Source organism: Aethalodelphis obliquidens, unplaced genomic scaffold (genome assembly GCF_003676395.1).
Source record: "Aethalodelphis obliquidens isolate GAN/ISIS:26980383/991018 unplaced genomic scaffold, ASM367639v1 scaffold5, whole genome shotgun sequence".
NCBI classification, from domain to species: Eukaryota; Metazoa; Chordata; class Mammalia; order Artiodactyla; family Delphinidae; genus Aethalodelphis; species Aethalodelphis obliquidens.
Window position 1 is genome coordinate 68,692,582 of NW_020837949.1, and position 24,408 is coordinate 68,716,989.

At 38.4% G+C, this 24,408-nt stretch overlaps 1 protein-coding gene across 1 annotated transcript; it reads right to left on the reverse strand.

Annotated features, from left to right (window-relative positions):
• Positions 1 to 10,720: 10,720 nt before the first annotated feature.
• SOSTDC1 (sclerostin domain containing 1) lies at positions 10,721 to 15,126 on the reverse strand. Its single transcript, XM_027102580.1, has 2 exons — positions 14,741 to 15,126; positions 10,721 to 12,234 (listed from the first exon to the last, which is right to left on the reverse strand). The coding sequence occupies exons 1-2, from the start codon at positions 14,943 to 14,945 to the stop codon at positions 11,819 to 11,821; spliced, it is 621 nt and encodes a 206-aa protein (XP_026958381.1). The 5' UTR covers positions 14,946 to 15,126; the 3' UTR covers positions 10,721 to 11,818.
• Between the last annotated feature and the right edge of the window lie 9,282 nt (positions 15,127 to 24,408).

Here is a 24,408-nt window from a genome sequence, read left to right on the forward strand (position 1 = left end):
GCTTAGGACCAGCGAGAAGAAATAAAACAATCATTACAGCCTGACTCAACAAACCCTATTTTGACATAAAAAACCGTATCAAAGAGAGCACGCATCAATTAGATTTGCACAAAAACCTAATTTGTTCCATCCACATTCTTGAGATTTTTCTATTTTATTAGACAACGATTCTTAGTTTTAAGGGCAGAGCGTATACACCAACTAGTCATCTCTCTGAGCTTCAAAAACTGGTTGGCATACTGATTTCACCTCCCTCAAGGACTGAATTACAGAATCGAGAAATATAGTAAAAAACTGAGAGTGAGACATTGAGTTGAAATAATGAGCCTGAAAAAAAAGTCAGAAAAAAATAAGAATCATCAGGGAAAACACCATCTACATAAAATAGACTATAAATCCCTGAGGAATGCCGAATCCACTCTTTGTATTGAAATGCCTCTTCCAGCCAACCTCAGCAATACTTTTCGTTTTTCTGTTAATTACTTTACAACTGTCTATTAGCACTCATCTGCTACAACAGGATCCTAAGCAGCCAGGAATCAGGGATTGTGTGAGACCCACCATCAGGAGGACGGTGGAGTGGCAACCATGCCTCTTTGCCATGGCTTGGGAAGAGTAAGAGGCAGCACTCTGGCCATCTTGATATCTAAGGGTCTCAACAGCCTCTGCCTGTCTCATAGCAATGGTCAATCCCAACTCCGTCACCCACAAAGAAATTCTCTGGTTTGGAAAAACAAGATGAATTCCTCATTAAGAGGGTACCAAGCTATTATACAAGAGTTATACAGATGGTACAAAACATGGTTTACCTCTCCGAGAAATTTCACTCTAATTGAAGAAAAAAATGTACACAAAACTAGAGCAATTAAGTGGTCAATTAGGTTTCAGATTATAAAGGCAATAGATTAGATCAGCATTCGGTAATAGTATCTATTTTCATTCCAAAAGAGTTTGATTGTTAATCCAAGGTTTATGTGCTGCTGTTGTAATAGAAACAGCTGACTAATCAGAGCCGCTTTAACTTGTATGTGACAGTAGTTTCACCTGTGAAAAGCAAGCAAAAAAACAGGGGGAGAGGGCTTCCCTAGTGGCGCAGTGGTTGAGAATCTGCCTGCTAATGCAGGGGACACAGGTTCGAGCCCTGGTCTGGGAGGATCCCACATGCCGCAGAGCAACTAGGCCCGTGAGCCACAACTACTGAGCCTGTGCGTCTGTAGCCTGTGCTCTGCAACAAGAGAGGCTGCGATAGTGAGAGGCCCACGCACTGCGATGAAAAGTGGCCCCCCGCTTGCCACAACTAGAGAAAGCCCTCGCACTGAAACGAAGACCCAACACAGCCAAAAATAAATAAATAAACAAATGTGGGGTTTAAAAAAAAAGGGAGAAAAAGGGGGGTTAATAGCTAACTCTTTCAAAATTACCAAATCATACCTCGTTTCTAGCATAAAATAGTAAAACAAAGTTTTTTTCATCTATAGAAATGAAAGTTGTAATGTTTCTAGTGAACCTTCCTTTTCTAATATTAAAAAAATACACAAATGGAGAGTTAATATTCATATTAAATGCAGGCATTAATTAGGAATTTAATGTTTCTAAAGGATATAAAACAAATTTGCCAAGCATACTAAGGGTACCCTGATATAAGAAAGTTTCATCACTTTTTTTATGCCAGTAAACTATGTTGAAACAATCTTTAGCAACAAAACCTCTATTTATAATTCTTCTAAATATCTTCTTGTGAAGCCAAGGATAAAATGTACTTCCAGATACAGCAGGCATGTTTCCCTGGAATTTTGCCATTGCTTTTTAGAATGGTGTTAAATATTTTATTTCCGTTTATGTTACTGTCTTCTGGCTTTCCCGTCATTAAACCCTCTTGACATATACAAGAAGATATATATGACAAAGAAATTAGTAAATAAGGGAACAATTAACAAGTTGTGATCTCAAAGGAGACTATAATTTGTAATACACAATTATTGATAACAGAACATTTTAAAGGGTAGTAATATAGGGTTGAGAAATGTGTAAGAAATGCTTAGAGGTATACTTTAAATAAACAGTATAAAATTTGCTCAAGTTTTCCAAAATTATATGGCATTTATTATTTTCAGAGAATACAGTCAAGTTTACTTGCTCTTGTTTTTCTTTTTTTGCATTATTATTATTTAAGTTTTAATGATCCATTGGACTACAGGAAGAAAATCTGTTTTCAGTTTTATCTCATTTTATTCTATTTCTGTTTTTAAATGTGTTGCATAATGTACATAATACATTAATATGATTATATATATATAATTTATAAGTAAATAAATGTGTTTTGGAGAAAAGTGCCCCAAATTCTATTTTTCTTGTGGAAACATGTTCCAAAATTTAGAGGATGACTTACTTCTAAGCCATCAGTTAATATAAACTATAAAAAGAAAAAACAGAAGAAAACAGTAGCCTGAACATTTAGGAGTAGATTGACATATTGTATTGGAATTATGAAAAAGCAGGAATGAAGTAAAAGAAAAACTGCTCTGTTCCTTTTGTTGAAGAAATGAATGAGAGGGTGAGCCCTGAAGTGACATATTGGTAAAGTAAGCAAATACAATAGCAGTCAAGACTGAGCATAGGGGCGAAAGGAGGATAAATGTGTGAAAATGTTTCCTACATCAGTTTTTGTGTCACACAAATATATGAAATGAATGGGAAAGCAAGGAAAGCAAACCTGGGGTGATTCAAATGGGAATGGATAAAGGCATTGACATAGTAAAAGAGAGAGAGAGAGAAAGAGAGAGAAACTCCCTCTTTGAAAACTACCAAAATGCCAAAGCTATTTATTTTTATTTAAAATTAACTAAGATCTGTCCAGAATATCTTCCAAAGATGTGTCTGCCCTCCACCTTGCATTCCTACCTTGCTAACACTTGCTTCTTTCCTCTGCTTCTCTCTGACCCACTCATGGTCTACTTTCTTGACCAAGGGCTTGGAGAAGATGAAGTCCTTACCCAAGCCTATATTCTCCTCTGCTCAAATAGCTGGTCTCAGCTTAAGAAATATAATAACAACAACAGTAATATCAGTAACAACTAATATTATGAGCCCATACATTGAGGAATGCTTCTAAGGTAGAGATAATTACCCTATATTACAGATGAGGAAATTGAGGCATATAATGCTCAAAGTAGTCCGTTAGTAAGGGCAAGGTCAGGATTCAAACCCATGTACTTTTGGCTCCAATATCTATACTCTTGACTACACTTCAATACTATCTAACAATATACCAAATAAGTTAATTTTGAATGGATTCCCCATATAATCTTTTCTTTGTATTCTCATTTCTAGGACCTCAACATTCTAAAACCTTTATTTAGATCAAGTAATATTACTATTAGTGGATTAAGCCCAACGTCCAGCAGTTCAAGTATAAGAGAGTGGAATAAGAGGAAAGGGGAACTATTCCAGTTACAGATGTTATTTCTATGCATTCGGACACAGGTGAAAAAGAAATTGCAAAGTTGGCAGTGCTTCTTATCCTTTGTACATCTAAAGGCTGTGCTCGGCAGTGTAACAACTAAGCAAAGCCTGGCACAGCTGTTCATTCTTTCTCATTGCCTTTTATCTATGCAGTGCTTTCCCGTTAATGTGAGTCCTTGAAATTCTGAAAGCCAAGTGCTTCATTTCCCATCATTCCACACCTAAGCCAAGTTTCTAACTTGGCTTTGATGTGTATTTAAAATGGCTTGGCATCCTACGGTCCTCATTCCCTGGATCAGTCCCACTCTGTGAAACTGTGATATGATTATCACTGTCCCAAGTGAAGAGACCAGCTGCATGTGGAACCATGATGATGTCCTTCTGCAACTTCGGGTTGTTCATGGATTACAGTGATGACTGCTGGGGAGTACAATGTGAATGGGTAAGAGTTACATGTTTTGAGATCAGGTAGGAGTATGTAGCGATCTTCCTTTTAATCCATAGACCTTCAGCCTTAGGGTTTTAGTTCTGAAGTTTTATTTTCATAATAGGGCAGCCAAGCTTAAACACTGCCATATTCAAATGCTTCCTTTTCTGAGGTTGAGGAATAAGCTTAACATAGGACATATATTTATATTCTAGATAATGCCTTTTGGTGAAAATTATCATATTTGGTGAGCAGTTCTTAGTTAATGTGTAATGGATTTATGGAATAGATAGTTTCTTTTTCCAACTAATATACTATTTCAAAGTTTGAATGGCTTTCATGAAAAAACGAAAATAGAAACTGATCTGTAGTTAATCTTTCACCTATGACTGCATGTTCTAATGACATGGTTGTTATTAAAAACACATAACAACAATAATAGCAAAAATAAACACGCAGTTCCTATCCCTCACTCTATCCATAGAATGTAAATAGTGAAAACTTCTCAAAGGTATAGGAATCTATAGTAAAAATGCCCCTGCTTTTCATGTGCTGCATGAGATATTGGTCAAAAAAATGTTATCTCGGTTTTCGTGTTTTAAATAGGCTTTGGCTTTAAATAGGCTGACTTGTTTCTTGAGGTACATGATATCTAACCTTAAGGTAGGCCATCCAAAGCTCTCAGAATTTCTCCCAAATGTCTCTTTTAGATTCTTATCTCAAGCATGAAAGAGGAAGATTAATGCTAGAAGAGACCTTGGATCTTAATCCTTACAACTTAATTTCTACATTTTAGAAATGAAAAAAAAAAAGAGAGAGAGAGGTTCTATAATAATTCAGTGCCTACTAAATGCAATACACTGTTCCAGTTTTCCAGTTGTAAAGAAAAGGCTGCCCAAGAGATTGTGTGAGGCAGATATGTTTGACTTTCCATATCCATCCTCTACTCTTCATGCTGCCCTCTGCCCCAAGGCTGACCTGTACAGATTACGTTCACCAGCTCTCAAGCCCATGACCTCTGAGGGGGTCAGCTAGTGGGGAGCCATGGCATAAGATTAATCAGAAGGATGGGGGGGAAAGTAGAGTGACAAGGGTATTATTCCCCTGGACCCCTGGCTTTGCAGTTTCCTCTGACTGACTGCTCAGCTTGACAATAGCCCACTGCTCCTCTCCATGTGCCCCCTCACCTTCCAGGCTCCAATAGCCTCATCCTTCCCTCTTTTCTCAGGGCCTGGTCTTGTGACAGCTTTGCTGTTGCTGGCCTGGGCTCCTGCACTAGGCCCTGTACTTTCCCTATTCCCCCCCCCAGACTTTTATTATTAGTCCCCTTGTAAATAAATCCTCCTTAACTTATTCTGAATATGTTGTCTGTTTCCTTTTGGGATGCTAACTAATACAGAGATGCCAACTCAGATCTCAGGAAGTTTACACTTCAGCTGAATTTCCCAAGGCCATTCAGAAGTGGCATAGTGGGGATTAGAATTAAATTCTCCTAACTCTAAACTGAGATATCATTTAAGTGCCCCATATGGCCCATAGACCAGCTTAAACTGACACAACAAAAGGGCCAGTATGCATACTTTTTCAAATACAAGATTTTTTAAATCTACTGCTCGCGTTTATAAATTAGGAAAATTCATATAAAATATTTAGATTTTTGGTGGAGTTTTATTACTCTATATGGGAGCAGATTAGAAAGTGCCAATTTTTTTTATTTTTTTCTGCTACGCGGGCCTCTCACTGCTGTAGCCTCTGCCGTTGCGGAGCACAGGCTCCGGAAGCGCAGGCTCAGCGGCCATGGCTCACGGGCCCAGCCGCTCCGCGGCATGCGGGATCTTCCCGGACCGGAGCACGAACCCATGTCCCCTGCATCGGCTGGCGGACTCTCAACCACTGCGCCACCAGGGAAGCCCATAACTCTTCATTACATTATTAAATGCATTTGACAATTTTTGTCTTTGGCTTGCAATAAGAAAGTTTGTGGCAAGACAGAGTTGTTGTTGTTTAACTCTCTAAGCTTGAAGAAGTAAAACAAACAAATGAACAAAAAACATAAAGAAAATATTTTTTAATGTATAGACCACATATGAAAAGTAAGAGAGGAAACAAGGCAAAAAAATATAGAGAGAGCTCTAGTTAGTAAAAACTGTCAACTATTCAACATAAAGTACAGTGCTAGTTAAAGATGGGAAAGGGTTGTTAAAAAAGGCCTGGTTACTGGACTACTGGGTTCAGTGTTTTAGGCTGTCTTTGAACGCCAAATTTAGGCTAACATTTCAATAAATAAAAGGACTCAAGTGATCATTTTGTGAAAATTCACCAATATTATAACAAACTTTTTTTTATAATTTGTGTGAATTTAATGACAATAAATTTCAAAGAAAAAATTTATTCCTACTGAAAAAGGTGATGTTTATAGTTTAATAGTAAGTTATCTTTAAGCCTATCAGGCTCTTTTTTTTTTTTTTTTTTTGGTACACGGGCCTCTCACTGTTGTGGCCTCTCCCGTTGCGGAGCACAGAACCCGTGTCCCCTGCATCGGCACGCGGACTCTCAACCCCTGCGCCACCAGGGAAGCCCTGCCTATCAGGCTCTTGATCGGTTTTACTAACAATGAACTTTAGCTGAATATGTCTGTGTCACTGACAATGTCATTCACTTTAGACATTCTGTCTCAATTCATACATCTAATCCCACCACTAAGAAATTAAATCAAGAATACAAGGTAACCCTTGGTTTGCAGTTACTAAAATTCAAAAGGAAATATTTAAGTTCCTTCTTAAATCTCCCAAACTGTTTTACTCTTCATTTGTAACAGAAAATAAATCCTTTAGCAGGTCTGCCAATGCAGATGATAAACTATCACTCAGTCTAATTTGCACTGGAAATAATTATGCAGTCAGCTTGGCATTAAATCATTTTAATCAGTTCTTGAAACTGGAAGTTGAAACATCTTCCCACTGGGATTTTTGCAGTGGTTGTTACCCAGTAGCTCTTTGAGACAATTTGCAAAATATGCAGGTAAAGGCACCAAATGGGTTGTTAAGTATGGAATCAGAAATGATGGACAGACCAATACAATGGAATATCTGTTCTAGTAAGTCTCTCTTAGTGGATGTAACAAAGATTTCTAGTGGCCAAATGTATACTCAGTTCACAAATCTAAACTCATTTTAATTCAACATAGAGCTATATTTTAATAGGTTCCAATTAAACCAAATGCGAGTCATCACTATCTGTCCTTGAGGGAAGGAAACATTCTAACAAGATAGTACACTGTAGCACTGAGAATCCCAAGTCATTTTCCCAGTGAACTCCTGAGTGTCTACAGGATTTCATCAAAGGCTTGCCATGCATTTTATTTTTCATTAGAATATGTGACTACAGAAAGTGTATAAATGCTGAATTTATGGTATGCAGTGAATTGCCACTTTAGTGCTAAAAACCATTTTCAAGAGTTAAGTCTAATCCAAACCACACTTTAATTTCAAATGTAATGAATTAGATTTTGATACTTAAATTTCATGATGGTTGCAAAAAAAAATCCAACATACTAAATTTAAACTCTCAAAGGCTTCAATTTTACTCAGCAATTTGGAACTTTCCTGGTTTTGCTTTGGCTAAATACTATTCTTTCCATTCATAACCACCTAGTATAACCTACTGAATATTAAATATGATGCAAAATAGATCAGGTTATACAATTTTTAAAAATCATTCTAGTAACGTAGGGTGAATGATACAGCATGATCTTCTGGGAAAACCTTACTAATTGGGGCTTCCCTGGTGGCGCAGTGGTTGAGAGTCCGCCTGCCGATGCAGGGGACACGGGTTTGTGCCCCGGTCCGGGAAGATCCCACATGCCGCGGAGCGGCTGGGCACGTGAGCCATGGCTGCTGAGCCTGCCGTCCGGAGCCTGTGCTCTGCAACGAGAGAGGCCACAACAGTGAGAGGCCCGCGTACCGTAAAAAAAAAAAAAAAAAAATTACTAATTTTATACAAGCCAGGAATGGATTAAAATTCAGTCTTTTTTAAAATTAAAAAAAAACACACCCTAATTTTCATTGTTTTTCAAAAAATATACAGTAAAATAAACATGGCTAACAGAGTACTGCCAATTAGTGGTTATTTGTAACTAGAATAAATGAAAAAATATAAACCATTTGTAGTTAAAATATTAATTCTTTTGCAAATAGATATTTCTGAAGGCTCCGTGTCCATATCTAGCTTAGGTGTAGCACACTATATGTATTATTTATTTGTATATGTACTATTAATTTTTCTTCCATTCTTGTTATTGATAAAAACACCTATCTATATATATCTAATATAACTATAAATATCAATATCTATCTATCTACCTATCTATCTATCAAACTCTCTTCTATCTATCAAGCCACTTGAGTAAAAGCTCTTTATCCATATTGGGCAAAATAAATTTGATAAACAAATCTTTAATTGATAAATATTATGATGTAAACTAGAGGTCAGACTCTGCCAAAATGATCAGTCACCATTTTGAAATGAGAGTTACTAAGGCGAGAATACAATTATGCAGTTTAATCAGACTGGAATGTGTGAATTAACTGGAAAAAAACAAAAGCTGAAATATAATCAGCAATTAAGATGCAAGTGCTTTTTAGCATTTTAAAATAATAACTACAAAGCTACTCTTTCTGTTTAAATTTTTACTTCACTGAGTGACTGATTGTATCCTAGGCTTTTCTTATTGATTGCTGACCTTTTCCTGTCATTTGATGTTAAATACCATGCATTGAATGCATCACAATGTAACATGGCCTGAAATGGATCAGTAAGTTGAATGTGACCATAAGAAATGGATCCAATCCTTGACTTAGCAGAGACTAATCTTATTTATAAGTTTGCTTTATTCCATTTCATTTTTCTTAGTACATTCACTTACTAAATACTATTAACAATCAAATTAGTGATGATTTTAGTATTTTATCACCAAAACCTTTGTTTCAATGTTTTATTAGTAAAAGGCAACCACATAGTCTTCTTGATTGTGAAGCCATTGTCCAGTCAACTCCTTTTTATGCCTCAGGCCTTAGGACACACTAATTTTAAGACCATCTCCAAGGCCTTCTATACAAGGTGCTTTGATGTTGAGAAGGAAGAAATGGCCAAAGTGTCTTAAGTCTTCTGTTATGTTAAATATCCCATATTGGGCAATGATGAGCAAGTAAAATACACATATGAAATAATACATTTTTGGTATATTCAACCTATGATATAATTATTATGAATGTTCCATGCATTGATATAACGATATGAAGTAGTTTAAGGTCTAGTTAGTAAGACTAGAAAATAAGTCAATAGTGGACTATGAATCATTATTTTATTTAATGATACAATAGTTGGCATTATTACAAAATCGAGAGATGTTTTCTCGTCTTTATGTATGTTGAGACTCTCCTACCTCTCATAGGGAAGGGACAACATTAATGTCCTTATTTAGCTTAGTATGATTTATGTCATATACATGTGACTTTTAGACATAATTACAAAAAGAACAATCTACCACAAAAAAGCACTAAGGACTCCTTCATGCTCAGGAGCCAAAAACTGAAAACCAAGATCTTGTCAATACATAATGAAGCCTCTTTGGCTTTCTTCACTTGGAGTGATGGGATCAATCATTGATTGAATTGACAAAACAGTTATTTAGCTGTATAATCTTGTTCAAGGCTCATTACATTGGTTAATAAATGGCATGTCAAACTTGAAAACAGTGAAAAACTAGTTTTTGTTTTCTTTTGTTTTAGTTTTTGGTTTTGGGACCCTGCAATATTATTCAAATGTTCAAAGTTTCCCAACATATGGTAGTGATTTTTCCACAATTCCTTTCTCAAACTTAACTGCATATTAGAATCACCTGGAAAACTTTAAAAACTGCTGATATCTGAGTTCCATCTTCAGAAACTATGATGTCATTTGGATGGCAGCCTGGGCATTGGGTCGTGTATCTCCCCCAGGTGATTATAATGAGCAGTAGACTTGGTATATTTAAATATCATATTCTTATCACAACTCACTGCTGGATTGCCACCCAACTTTTTCAAATGTCTTATTTACTGAATCGATGGTCTCCCTATCCCTCTCTTTTTTCTTAATTTAGAATTTTCTATCAAAACTTGAATGTGCCTTATATTAAAAAAAAGCAGGGGGGCTTCCCTGGTGGCGCTGTGGTTGAGAATCTGCCTGCCAATGCAGGGGACACGGGTTCGAGCCCTGGTCTGGGAAGATCCCACATGCCGCGGAGCAACTGGGCCTGTGAGCCACAACTACTGAGCCTGCGCGTCTGGAGCCTGTGCTCCGCAAGAAGAGAGCCTGCGATAGTGAGAGGCCCGCGCACCGCGTTGAAGAGTGGCCCCCGCTCGCCGCAACTAGAGAAAGCCCTCGTACAGAAGCAAAGACCCCAAAATAAATAAATTAATTAATTAATTAAAAACAAAAAAAAAAAAAACAGGGACTTCCCTGGTGGCACAGTGGTTAAGAATCCACCTGCCTATGCAGGGGACACGGGTTCAAGCCCCGGTCCAGGAAGAGCCCACATGCCGCGAAGCACCTAAGCCCGTGTGCTACAACTACTGAGCCTGTGCTCTAGAGCCCTCGAGCCACATCTCCTGAAGCCCGGGCACCTAGATTCCCGTGCCCTGCAACAAGAGAAGCCACCGCAATGAGAAGCCTGCACACCGCAATGAAGAGTAGCCCCTGCTTATCGCAATTAGAGAAGGTCCGCGCACAGCACGAAGACCCAACGCAGCAAAAATAAATAAATAAAATAAGTTAAAAAAAAAAAAGCAATTACTCTGATACGTTTATTCTGTAGTTTTTGTAAACACGTACTTTTTTATACATGTTAGAGACAAGGACAATAACTTTTAGCAGTGTTTATTTTTGTTAAAAGAAACTGATGGAATTGAAGGTTAAATCACCTTCCGATTGCACAGATTAAACAAGAAAGTATTACATATTTCATCTTTACAAAGCATCTTATTGATTTAAAAAGATCCATACTATTGATAAAGTTCATGATGAAACATATGTAATAAGGAGACTAAAATATTTATTTTACATATCTACAGTACGTATTGTCCTATTTCTAGATTAACCACAAATTACACAAGAAAATATTTAGATACATGAAAAAGCTTCAGAACATAAAAAATTAACATTTTGAAAAAAATCACTTGTGAAAGCTCATTAAATAATAACATTGACAAATAAATAGTTAATCAGCTTTACTTATTAGCTGCTGCCATGCATTTCTGGCATTCCATTCCAAGCGAGGGTCAGCATGCAGGGTATAATTTCATACTATGAGACTGTAAAAAGCTACAGGGCTTATTTTTGAAGTGAAATGTCACGAAGTCTTTCACTCTTTCAAAGGGCGATCACTCTTGGCTGCTAAACTGTTCCCATGAAGATTACCAAAAACGCACCTTCCTGAAGTGTTAACCTGAAGATTCGTGGCAACAATTTTTTTTTTTTTAACTTTTCAATTCTGAAGAGGTTTTGTTGGGGGGTGGGGGAGATGGATTGGGAAATGAAGGGTAACTGAGAAGCCCTTTTCCTTTTTAAAAAGTAATGATTCAGTGATGTGTATAGTATCACCAGTCTTTCAAGAACTAATACTACAGGATGTGTGGAATTAATACTACAGGATGTGTGGAATTTAAATGCAAATCCCACTCATGGATGTGCGTACGTCTTGAAAAACTTGAAAAGAAAAAGCTATTTCCAAAGAAGCTCCTGATACTTAGGACAGCTTGCTGGGTTTGATCAAAGCAGAAAGCATATATTTTCAAGTAAGAAAAGAGCAGTGGCAGGCTTGAGTCTTCTGAGCAATCAAATCTGTAAAGCAGATGGTTACCAGTCAGTCCAGTTTGGAGAGCCTGAATTCTAACTCATGCTGTGCTTGCTGGATTTGCTGGCTCTTTTCCGCTCTCTGTGATGCTGGGCTGGCTTGGCAGGAGACATGCTCTCGAAGTTATGACTGGACTCATTGTGCTGCCGCGTGTACCTCTTGCACTTGCAGGCGGTGACCACCGTGATTTTGTAGGTGCGCGTGCTGCCATCTTGGCACTGCAGCTGGATTCTCTGAGTACGCGTTTTGTCATTGACACACCTCCACTCCTGGGAGCTCCTTCTGCTCCAGTACTTTGTTCCATAGCCTCCTCCGATCCAATTGGGGAGCACAGGCAGGGGCAAGCATTCGCCAGCGCACACCAGCTCCTTCAGGGGGCTGATGCTAGTGCACTGGCCGTCAGAGATGTATTTGGTGGAACGCAGTTCCCGGCAACCTACTTGAACTCGAGCTGCAGGAAACAGGAAAAAAATGTGCATCAGAGGCAAAAAACAAACGGACAGTTTTTTTAAAAAAGTAATCTGCAATGACAAAAATAATGTCCAAATGATAGCAAATGGCCAAATAGGAAGCGAACACCTATTTTATTTTCACAATGCAAAACACTGCCTGGATGGTTGTAGAGAAAGCTTTCATGAAAATTATCAGCTTATATGGCTACAATTTATGGAATAAAATAAACGGGGCCTGATTTTTTTTTCATGTATAACATTAGCTAATAGCTTACTGGAGTACATGAAAATCCCATTTTCTTAGTCTTACTCCCCAATAAGTATTAAGCAGGTCTTACATTTATGTGTAAATATTCATTCTTTAATGAGGTAAGAAGGAGTATACTTTAATGTTCTTTTACTCATGGGTCATATTAGTTAATGTCTGCAAGTGCTTTTAATTAGGTTTTTTAAAAAAAATCTATTGAGAAAATGCAGAAAATATTTAAATATTGTGTACAATGCAATCCATAATATTTTGTTTCACTTATAAAATTCAGCTGCAGAGAATCATATATACACATGTGTACGTTTGACATTTTGCATATCAAACTTAATAACTGCATTTTAAGCATAAATTCCCAAACTGACTTTTAAAAACACAAATATTAAAATGTTTAAATGCAAAATGTCACTACAACTCAATATTTAAAGAATATAAAACCCCCTAAATCAGGAACGTATGGTTGCCATAACAACTTGGCTACATTTCCATGAATTTTATGGCAGAAAAATGCCTAACATGTCTGATTTACAACTGCAAAAGGAACTACGGTGTTCGTTTCCTGAATATTGGTCATGGCAAACTTTTTGTTTAGTCATTTGAATTTGATAAGCATGTTCTCTAATTGACTGTTTCTCATTACATGCCTTACATAATTAAAGCAAAAATTAATCTTGAAATATTTGAGTTTTCCTTTCCATTGCTTTGTTATCTAAACTTGAGGAGAATTGCCTGTAACAAGCTTGGGGGAAAAAAATCGAGCCTTGTTAACCAGAAATATATATATATTTCAAAGTACAGACTGCTGAAATTTAAAAAATAAAAATTATAAGGGACATTGAAGTGGTCTTGCATAGAATATTGAAAGCTAGTATGAAGTAGATACTAAATTAGGAGTTTTACGTCAGCTCTGTACCGCAGTACTGGTAAGGTGAGAGATATAGGCTAAAGGGATGTGATAGTTGTGAAAAAATTTAAGGTATATGCACATACATCCATGCGGGTACAGAGCATGAGACTGAAATTAAAGTGTAAACTAGCTGGCTGGTCAGGGTGCTCTGCCTGTCTGATTCTGATTCCAATTCACCTTCCTGCAGCTGCCTTAGGAATGCACCTGGAAACAGCTGGAGATGATTTTGACCTGTCTAGCTTTTTGTTCCTGTTCATATAGAGATTTGGCATTTTTACAGTGACAGTTCATTGACAATGAATACCCACCACATTGCTCGGTAATCTAATAATAATAAAGTAGTTCCTGTGTACCTAAAAGCAACCATCCTCATGAAAATTAAAACACCTTGGTTTTCTTAGAAAGACACTAACAGTCACATTTGCTTTGACTTTTCAGAGGTTGAAACTCCTTTTAGCACTTGAACGACGACGAGTGCTTGAGGACGAGCTAAAGATTTGTGTAAGATTTCTTGTGCACTGTTTCTCTGTGTCTCTTTTAAAACCCTATTACTAGCATATGAACTCTTCTAAAGGAAAGGAGTGAAGTAAAAGAAGAAATTTGAATCCCTCTAACTAATGGTCAATGAGTCTGTCAATTAAGCAAACAGAAAAGAAGAAAAATATTTTCTATACAAAGTATTATTGTACTGTCATTATTTTATATCTCTAAAGTCATGAAAGTTTCCCCAGTCTCTCCCAGAAATATACAGTTACCTAAATTTTGATCTGGTTAATGAGGAATTATTTTGGAGAATATGATTCTCCAATGTTTTTAGTTTTATCCCTCTTTCTCAAATATCATCATCCAAACTTCAACTTTTTCACTAGACATGTTTTAGAAATCAGTGTGAGCCATTTTTTTTTCCCCAAAAAAGCTTCTTTTTTTTCCCTTGTGATTTCCCATACATGCTTTGGTTAATTACCTTTATACACTTTACTAGAATTGCACATGTCCTGAAATAAACAGAAAACAATCTGAATTTAACTAGAACAACACTTTGTAAAAATTCTCATCTTGCATGATTTTAAAGAAGCAACAGTCTAATTCCTGGAAACATTTTCTTTTGGAATGTTTAGAAACTTAAGTCTGCGCCTACATTATCAAATCACTGTTTTGGTAATGTTAACTTTGTAGGGAAGAATGCCAATATACACGTGCAGCAGATTTTCCCAGATTGTTTAGCAAAACGTATATGGTTCAGGTTAGTTAGCAATGAAACAGTTCTACAGGAATGTGAGCTAATGCTACCAAATAAGAAAAAACCAAATCCATGGAAGTAAAACACACTTACTGTTCCGATCCAGTCCAGTGTCACTGAAATGCCTGCCTCCATTTCTGGCTTGATTCATCGTGCTGTTGTTGCTGGGCTGTGCTGGAACAGGTTTAACCACATGTGAATAAAGGATTTCTGTGGCATCATTTTTAAAAGCCAAACAGCTTTTCATTAGGATGCATGCAAGGGGAATGAGATAGAAATGAATGGCAGGAGGAAGCATGGTGAGTAGAGGATTTGCTTGGCTGGAGAGCTGGTTAATTCCTTTCCCTCTGCTTCTGCACTGTAACTGTGAAATTCCTCCTCAAGGTTCCCTTTATATATCCACTGAGGTTTGGCGTTCATTCAGGTGTAAAGTTGTGTAAAGCTTCAGAGTGAAAACACAGAGAAGGGGTGGGATCCCTACATGACCCTGCAAAAGAATTTTACCAATGGAAGAGAAGACTACAGAAAAGGAGGAGCTTGGTATACAAATTGCCTGAAATTTCAGAGTGGACTTCATCAGTTGTCTGTGAGCTGAAGCAGCCAGGCGTACTCTATAGTAACTACAGCCCCCCTCTTTCTCTCTCTCTCTGTCTCTGTCTCTCTGTCTCTGTCTCTCTGCCATTTCCTTTCCTAAATCTAGTTCACATTCGGGTTTAATTTAAAAGAAAATATGCTGCTGTTCATTTGAAGAGATTTACATTCCCACAGTTGTTCTGTATTTGCGATAGGGAGAGGGTTCATCCCAGATAATAAGAGGAATTCAGGAGTTAAATATTGTAGGGCTTGCATGAAGCACCTAATTAGTTAAACATATCTTGTTTCTCAAGACGCAAACCACCATATTTTTTTCTTAAATGTATAGGCACAGAGCTAAAAATCTCCCCCCTGGACACACTTAAATAATGCAGCTTTGATCTGCATGAACTGCTGCGCTCCTAGGTAAATTATTGCCAGGGGTTCTGTGTGGAGAATAATGAGCATAGCTCTGTCTGCGTTAAAGTAACTAATATCAATTTTCATCTTAAAAATGTGACACAAGCGTTAACATTCATTGCCTCATTTTACGTGAAAGAAAGCCATTTCTGACAGATTATTGTTTAGCAAATTAAATTCGAGATAATTTTTACAAGGTTTTTCATTTGCTGCAGAACACATGTTCTACCTGCATTTACTGAACATTTTGTTCATTACTTCCTTTGGCTCGCTGCTCACATAAGAAACATGGTAGTTTTCTGTTTATCCACACAAGGCACAGATGTTCCATTAATTACTACTAGGCCACTAATCTCTATCCTTAAAACAATTATGAAATTCCAACTGATTGGTGGGACATTTTGATTGGAATCAAAATTCTGAATCTCTTTTCAGTTTTAAATCCATTTTTTTGCGCTTCGTGTGGCTATTAAACTCACCTTATGGCATGGATACATCTCTTTACAAACTTTTTCCTATTGTAACTGCTGTTCATATCTATCTGTCTATCTATCTATCTATCATCAGTCATCTGGGTTTTTCCACAGTGGCACTATTGGCATTTTGGAATAGATACTTCTTTGTTATGGGGGGGGTGGCATTCTGTGAGTTTAGTAGCATACCTGGCTTCTACCCACTAGATGCCAGTAGCACCCCCAGTTATAACCAAAAATGTCTCCAGACATTGCCAAACGTCCCCTGTGAGCTAAAATGACTCCACTTGAGAACTACTTGTTATCTATCTATCTCTATCTCACTACAAAAGAAAGTACAATTAAGAACAAAAGACTAATTATTTAATAATACTAAGGAATAATTAGGAGAAAAATGGTACTGTGGTTTTACTTAAAAACAACAGCAGCTTCTCTTTTAGAGGTATATACTGAAATATTCCTAGATGAAATAATATGATGCCTGGAATAAACTTCCTAAACAACATGGGAGGGGGATAGTTAGGTGTGTGGATGGGGCATAATTTGATGGCTGTTGGGGCACGATTCCGGATATTCTATTCTGTTTACTCTTGTATATGTGCAAAATTCTACATAATCAAAAATTTTTTAAAAACTAAATTCAAAAAAATCAATATATACATACAAGTCCCCTACATATGAACGAGTTCGTTCCCAGAGCATGTTCATAAGTCCAACAAAGTTAGCCTAGGGACCCAACTAACACAATCGGCTATATAGTACTGTACTGTAGTAGGTTTATAATAGTTTTCACACAAATAATACATAAAAAAAAACACAAAATAAAGAAAACATTTTTAATCTTACTGTACAGTACCTTGAAAAGTACAGTAGTACAGTACAACAGCTGGCATACGGGGGCTGCCATCGAGTGAACAGGCAAGAAGAGTTACCTACTGGATGTAGGAGGTAGTAGAGCTGAAGGATCGCCAGCAATAGGAGACAGAGGGCAAGCTACAATTTCACTCACGCCTGATGTTGATGGAACGCATGTTCGAATCTTTGAAAGTTCACAACTTGAAGGTTCGTACTTAGGGGACTTACGGTACTGCCAATCTGATCTCTATCTTAGGATCGTGCGTAGTCATTTATTCTAACATCCTTCCTGGAAAATAATATATCAGTTTATTCTGTGCACATAGAGATTATAGATCAGACATCCTTCTAAAATAGTAACTATGAAGGATTTCTTATCCTGCTTATCAGGGGACTTCATATTAAATACGTGAAGTGTGTTAATATTAACCATTGACCGGTAGACCCAATGCCTAAAGGAAGTAGGAGCATCGAGATATCTAATCTCTTCCCCCTTACTCTTTTCTGTGTCAGGAGGAGATTTGTTTGTTTGTTTGTTTGTTTGTTTGTTCGGCTGCACTGCACAGCTTGCAGGATCTTAGTTCCCCAACCAGGGATTGAACCCAGGCTGGGTGTGGAGTCCTAACTACTGGAGGAGGACAAGATAATTTAATCTGCAGTTTAATTATTAGGTTGGGCTAATCAAATTAACTCATAATTGTTAAATCTGCTCTGTACCTAGTATTCTGTAGGTGCAGCCTTAGGATATCCCCTCGGGCAGGAGTAAAATTAGGAATGAAGGTAATGTGGTTGATACAGGTGGACAGGAAAACTTCAGCATTCAGACAGTGACTTCTATGATTAGGTTAGCAAAATACTGTGACTTTCAGTCTTGCTTGCCTGCTCTAGCCATCTCACTTGCTTCTATGGAAGTCAGCTCCCATAATGTAAGCTTTCACATGGAGAAGCCTAAGGGGCACAGAACTGATGTCTCTCACCGACATGGAGCAGAGGCCCTCAGCCAAACAACCCATGAGGACCTGAATTCTATCAACAACCACATGAGTGAGTTTGAAAGCAAATCTCTCCACAGCCAGTCCTTCACATGAGACTGTAGCCCTGGCCTACACCCTAATTGCAATCTTATAAGAGATTTTAAGTCAGAAGCACCCACAGGAACTATGAAATAATAAAAGTTTTAAATAAGTTGGGGTAATTTGTTACGTAGCCATAAATAATTAACACAATATTATCTGCTTAAAAATGAAGAAATAGTAATTAAGCCATTCATTTTGTGAAGAATGCTAGGACCTCAAAAGTATGGAATCATTTAATATGGTGACTGAGTAACCTTCATTCTTTGGGCAAGCTTTAAAACTTATTTTCCAGGTCTCAGCTGAGTCATCAATGTGATGTCATTATTATTATTATTATTTTTTGCGGTACACGGGCCTCTCACTGTTGTGGCCTCTCCCGTTGCAGAGCACAGGCTCCGGATGCGCAGGCTCAGCGGCCATGGCTCACGGGCCCAGCCACTCCGCGGAATGTGGGATCTTCCCGGACCGGGGCACGAACCCGTGTCCCCTGCATCGGTAGGTAGACTCCCAACCACTGCGCCACCAGGGAAGCCCGATGTCATTATTAATAATCAAATAATGATATCAGAATTACTACTATTGGCCTGATATGCAAAAGCTTGAAAGTAATTTTAGTACTCTAAAATAGTATTGTTTATCATGTGACTCTCGGCACTGGAATCAGAAAATCTGAATTTGAATCTTATTTCTGCCATTTATAATGTGTATGAACTTGGATATATTTCCTGAAACTCTCTAAGTCAGTTCCTTCAACTGCAAAACATGACCAAGCTTACCTACCTCACAGAGGGGTAAGAAAATGTGAACATGTCTAGAACAAAACCTGGCCTGGAAGAAATGTGGAAAAAATAGTCACTGAATATAAGTCTAAGCCTACTGTTTCTCATTAGAGTCTTTGAACTTAAAAATGACCTTGGAAAAAATAGAAAAGTCTCAAATACATGCAATTATCCTGTTTAAGGAGGGGAACAAAAAGTCATGAGAAAAGACTAAATATGAAATAATGAGTAAATATTATTTGATTAAGAAAACAATTAGCCTGACTTTTTATCTTTGACAAGAGAAGAATCAGAATAAATATACACAAAACATATTTATTGAATGCAATATCTGGTGAGCTACATCTGGTCCTCTATGGATTTAAACTATTTTCAGAGAGCTCCAATTAATAAGGTAGAACTTGTAAACTGGAAAAGTAGCCATCATTAGTTTAGAAGAAAATAAAAACTACTTACAGACTCTTCATTCATAAAAATCCTTAAAAAGAGGGTGGGCTAACATCTTGCATTTATTTCATATCAACATGTGTTGAAAGCAGTGTTTATCATAGGTGCTGTAGTCCAGGGACTGCAGAGCTGAATGAGGCGTGGAGCCTGCCCTCTTCCCTCTCCCAAAAGTTCCCCTTTAGAATTCCACTAAAGGAGCTCCCTTGACCTCATCTTCCTGTATCACTTTCTTCCTTCTTCACCACCTTTCTCAGTTGTCTCTTTATTTTTATTTTGTTTAAATGCTTTCGGTTTAATATGTAAATATTCCTTTTCCTATAAGCTTTCTCAACAGAGATAATATTAATTTAGATAATACTGCTTATAATCCAGTGTAACCTGATGTAAAACCCAAGTGGAAATTCCAAACCTGGTGGATATATTTCTAGGTAGAACTTCTCAGTCTTGGTACTAGTGACACTTTGGGCTGGATCATTGTTGTTGGAGCTACGCCCTATGTTCCAGGACGTTTAGCAGCACCCTTGGGCTCTATGAGGGAGATGTTAATAGCACCTCCCTCACCCAGTTGTGACAATCAAAAACAGTCCTCTGGTGTGCAAAATCATCCCAGGTTATAAACTACTGGTCTAGGCAAATCCTCCAGTAAATTTCCTAAAAATGGCAGCACCCTGCTCTTAAGGAAAACCTCACGTGCAAGCTCTAGGGAGCAAATTAGGACAGTAGGGTTAGGGTTTCCATCTGATGGTACAAACTAGGGCGAGTAGGAAGTTGTCCTTTTTATTGGCATTTGCTACCTTGCTCCGTAGGAATTGATGTCCTCATTCTGTACACTTAGCTCACACAAGTACCTAAACTCAATTTGACCAAGGCTGGCAGCATATTAAATATCCTTTTTTTCTTTCTCATGGAAAGGCATTTTATTTTAAATATAGCGGTATGTACATGTCAATCCCACACTGCCAATATATCCCTCCCCCCGGTAACCATAAGTTCGTTCTCTAAGTCTGTGAGTCTGTTTCTGTTTTGTAAATAAGTTCATTTGTGCGATTTTTTTAAGATTCTGCATATAAGCAATATCATACGATATTTGTCTTTCTCATATTAAATATCCTGCCCACAGTGGTGCCTGGGAGCTAGAACTAGTTTTGTTCCACAAGCCTAATAGTTGTTCTAAAGCCACGTTTTACCTGGGTGTTTGCTAGATATGCAACTTCTAGGCCTGATCTCAGGCCAGAATCGGAATCCCTAGGGGTGGAACCCAGGAACCTGTGTTTTAACAAGCTCTGCAAGTCATTCTTATGCATGCTAAAATTTGAGACAAACTGTTCTCAAATCACATGTGCCCTCCTAACTGTGGCCTGTCCCCATAGTCTCCATCACAGTCACCTCATCTATTTTAACTGGGCCTCTACCTCAGAGTCTTCCAGTTTGCACAGTCAGATGGAAGTCCTGCCCTAAAGCGCAGCCCTGCTGACCAAAACCCGACCCCCTTTTCTCTTCCTGCATTTATTTCTCCCCACAGACTGGATGCTCTCAGTGTCCCCCAGTGACTGATTAATGCTTTGTTCCACAGAGTTGGTCACAACAGTTACTACTTACAGTGATGTCATTGCTCACTAGAAATTTTGGCAGTCATATCTGATTCAGATATCACTGTGAACTCAGATTTAGGCAAAATACTTCGACCACTGTGATTTTGATTGTTTTCCACCAGCCCCCGGAACATACCATAGCCACATCAGGCTCCTAGACTGGGCAACATGCAGTCTGGCTTCACTGTTTCCTGAGGAATCTCTTACTCAAATACCAGCAGGTGTCATGACCAAGCCAAAGATGGTAATAACTTACATCACCAATAGAGACTTAACAGTTGGTAGTTCCCTGGTATGTCAGAAAATTGGAGAACAAAAAGAATTCAGCAGAGCATTTGGCCCAACAATGACACCGTCTTTTCTGGGAAATAAAGTTGTTATAGACATTTCTAATTTCAATTCTGATTTTTTTTTCTTTTTGGTCATGCTGCATGGTATGTGGGATCTTAGTTCCACGACCAGCGATCGAACCCACGCCCCCTGCATTGGAAGTGTGCAGTCTTAACCACTGGACCGCCAGGGAAGTCCCTCTGATATTTTTAATGAAGTAATTTGCCTCTAAGTTATGTACAGATGGAAGCTGTGGTGTAGAGGATTCCACAGCAACAATGTAGCTGGAGTGAAGGGAATGTGATAGGGAATATGGGAAAAAAGTTTGACCACATTGATTGGAAAGGTAGATTGGAGCAGATCATGGACTACAACCCTGTTTTGTAGGTTTAGAAGTCTGGACATTATCTGGTGGACAGTGGAGAGCCATTGAAGGATGTGTGGTGTGTTTGTGTGGGTGTGTTTATTTTTATTTTCACAAAGTGAAAATGCTGTGTAACTTATACCTAGGTAAAGTGATAGAACGTTTCCAGTACCCAGAAGTTCCCTTCCTGTCCTTTCCTTGTAACCACTTCCTTCCTCTCTAAAAGTAAGGGCTTCCCTGGTGGCGTAGTGGTTGAGAGTCCGCCTGCCGATGCAGGGGACAAGTGTTCGTGCCCCGGTCCGGAAAGGTCCCACACGCCGCGGAGTGGCTGGGCCCGTGAGCCATGGCCGCTGGGCCTGCACGTCCGGAGCCTGTGCTCCGCATCGGGAGAGGCCACAACAGTAAGAGGCCCGCGTACCGCAAAAAAACAAACAAACAAACAAACAAAAAGCCGGGTCATGGAGAGACTGAGGTGTCAGGAGAACCAGGGTTGGCAGAGTTTAGAGTTGAATAATGAGTTTGGGCTGAGTTAGAATGAGGTTAGGGTGCTGATAGGAATTCACAAGAGGACTTCCCTGCTGGCGCAGTGGTTAAGAATCCGCCTGCCAATGTAGGGGACATGGAGTTCGAGCCCTGGTCCGGGAAGATTCCACATGCCGCGGATCAACTAAGCCCGTGCGCAACAACTACTGAGCCTGCGCTCTACAGCCCGCGAGCCACAACTACTGAAGCCCGCGCGCCTAGAGCCCGTGCTCTGCAACAAGAGAAGCCACCACAATGAGAAGCCCGCTTACCACAGCTAAGAGTAGCCCCCGCTCACCACAACTAGAGAAAAGCCTGTGCACAACAACGAAGACCCAATGCAGCCAAAAATAAATAAATTAAAAAAAAAAAAAAAGAATCCAGAAGAAAGTGTCTAAGAGACAACTGGAATCAGAGCTCAAGAAATCTGTCTAGCGGCTGACATCAGTTTCACTAGGATGCTTTCCTGTAACATTAGCATAATAGAACTTGGTTTAGAAACACTTTGTCAAATAACACTAAGACTTTCGTTTATATATCTACTGCCATCTAATCATGCCCCTAGGCTTTTAAAATCTAACTCCCTACTTTCTGTAATTCCCAAGGAGGATGAAATATTGTATAGATATATTCGTGTTACCACGCTTCCCAAGTCGGTCTCCAACAGGTGTTCTCCTGGCCAGTGTCCTTTGAGGCAACAGAATGAGATTCAGCTCAATTCAGAAGCAAAGGAAAGTATTATTCTTTGGTCAGAGAACGGGGACGTTCAAGCTCCCGCTCTAGAGCACACACTCTCCCAATAGGTCCTGGACGGAGCTGCTTGATAGAGTCCCGTCAGGCGCAGGGGGTGGAGTTATCGCTTGGCGGTCGCAGCTGTGCTGCTCGCTCCAGATCACAGTGTCGGGTGCAGCGACTCTGCACACGGCCCGCGGCCACCATCTTGAATTGCGGGGTCGTGCGCCGCGCCTCTGCACCGGGTTCTCTGAGGTGTTGGCTGCAGCGTTTTACGCTCCGAACTCTGGCCTGAAGTGCCGGGTGAGAGTCCTCTGCCCGCAGTATCCTGTAAGCGAGTGAAACTAGACTGAGCACAAAGGAAAAGAAAAAAGGTTAGACTTTATTTTATTACCTAGATTCTATTTTTATTTCCTGAGAATTGTTAATGGCCTTTGCCAGTGACATTTGTATAGGCTTATCAGATGAATGCCCTGTGTTTTATGTGAAGCCATAAATAATAAACATTTTTCAAGATTTCTTCTTTTGTTTCCCCCACAAAACCACTGGCCTAGTTCAAGTTTCCATCGTTATTTTCCTGAACTACTCTTTCCATAACTTTTTAACAGATCTCTTGTCTTCTCATCACCCTAAAATGCACTCTCCACAGTGAGATCCAGAATTACCTTTAAAAAAGGGGAGTCTAAACATCTCATGTAAAAGTGTCATTTGCTCCTTTTACTTGCAGAACAAACACCTTCATAAACCAGCTGCCCTCATTTCATGCCACCCTCTTACTTGTCTTTTATGCTTTGGTAGTAGTTTCTCATGCTCATCATTCAATTTAACACTTTAGGCCGTTCATTCCTGTAAGTGTTACTTTCATAATTCAAAACTCTGCTCTTTACAGTCTTCCTTGAATATATAATTTAATCAAACAATGAGAAACAAGGAAAAGGACAATTGAGGCAAAGGAAGCTTTTCTGAACATTCAGGAGATGGATCTCTGGAATTATGTACTACAATTTAAAATACTATAAAGACATTTATTTTAATTTCAGTAAAATTGTGTGTTTTACATTTCCAGCCCTAAAATACTGCAGAACACATTTAAAATCAGTAAAATAATTTAAAATATAATAGTATGAAGTATTAAAATATTAGAAAAAAGAGTACATGTAGATTTTCAGTATGCAATATTTACTTAATTCATGAAGTTTGAAAGAATACTGCTTTAAATTTTCAAATTTTCTGAATGCATATCCTTTTTAATGCTCTCATGCCATTAACAAGAAAATTAACATTACTTAATAATACTTAAACTCATTTTAAAATGTATTGAACAAATACAAAAATTATTGTATTATGGAAAATATTCACATCATCAGATTTCTACTCTTTTAAAAACTGGGGTTATAAAATAGTGACTATAACATATGCATGTTGTAAAAAATGTCAACAGTTCATTAACTAGGATAAAATTCACCTCTTCCCATCCCTCCTCCATTGCTGTTCTCCAGAGATAATCACAGTTAAGAGTTTCTTGTGACGTCTTCCAACATTTTCTGCACTTACAAGAACATTTAGTTATACATGTATATGTGTGTTCATACAAGTAT

Bases quoted from the DNA above. Each gene is read 5' to 3' on its own strand.
- SOSTDC1 (XM_027102580.1), bottom strand. From the start codon at position 14,945: ATGCTTCCTCCTGCCATTCATTTCTATCTCATTCCCCTTGCATGCATC. The intron at 12,235-14,740 runs GTAAGTGTGTTT...TGTTTCCTGCAG, and splicing joins CACTGGACTGGATCGGAACA to CTCGAGTTCAAGTAGGTTGC.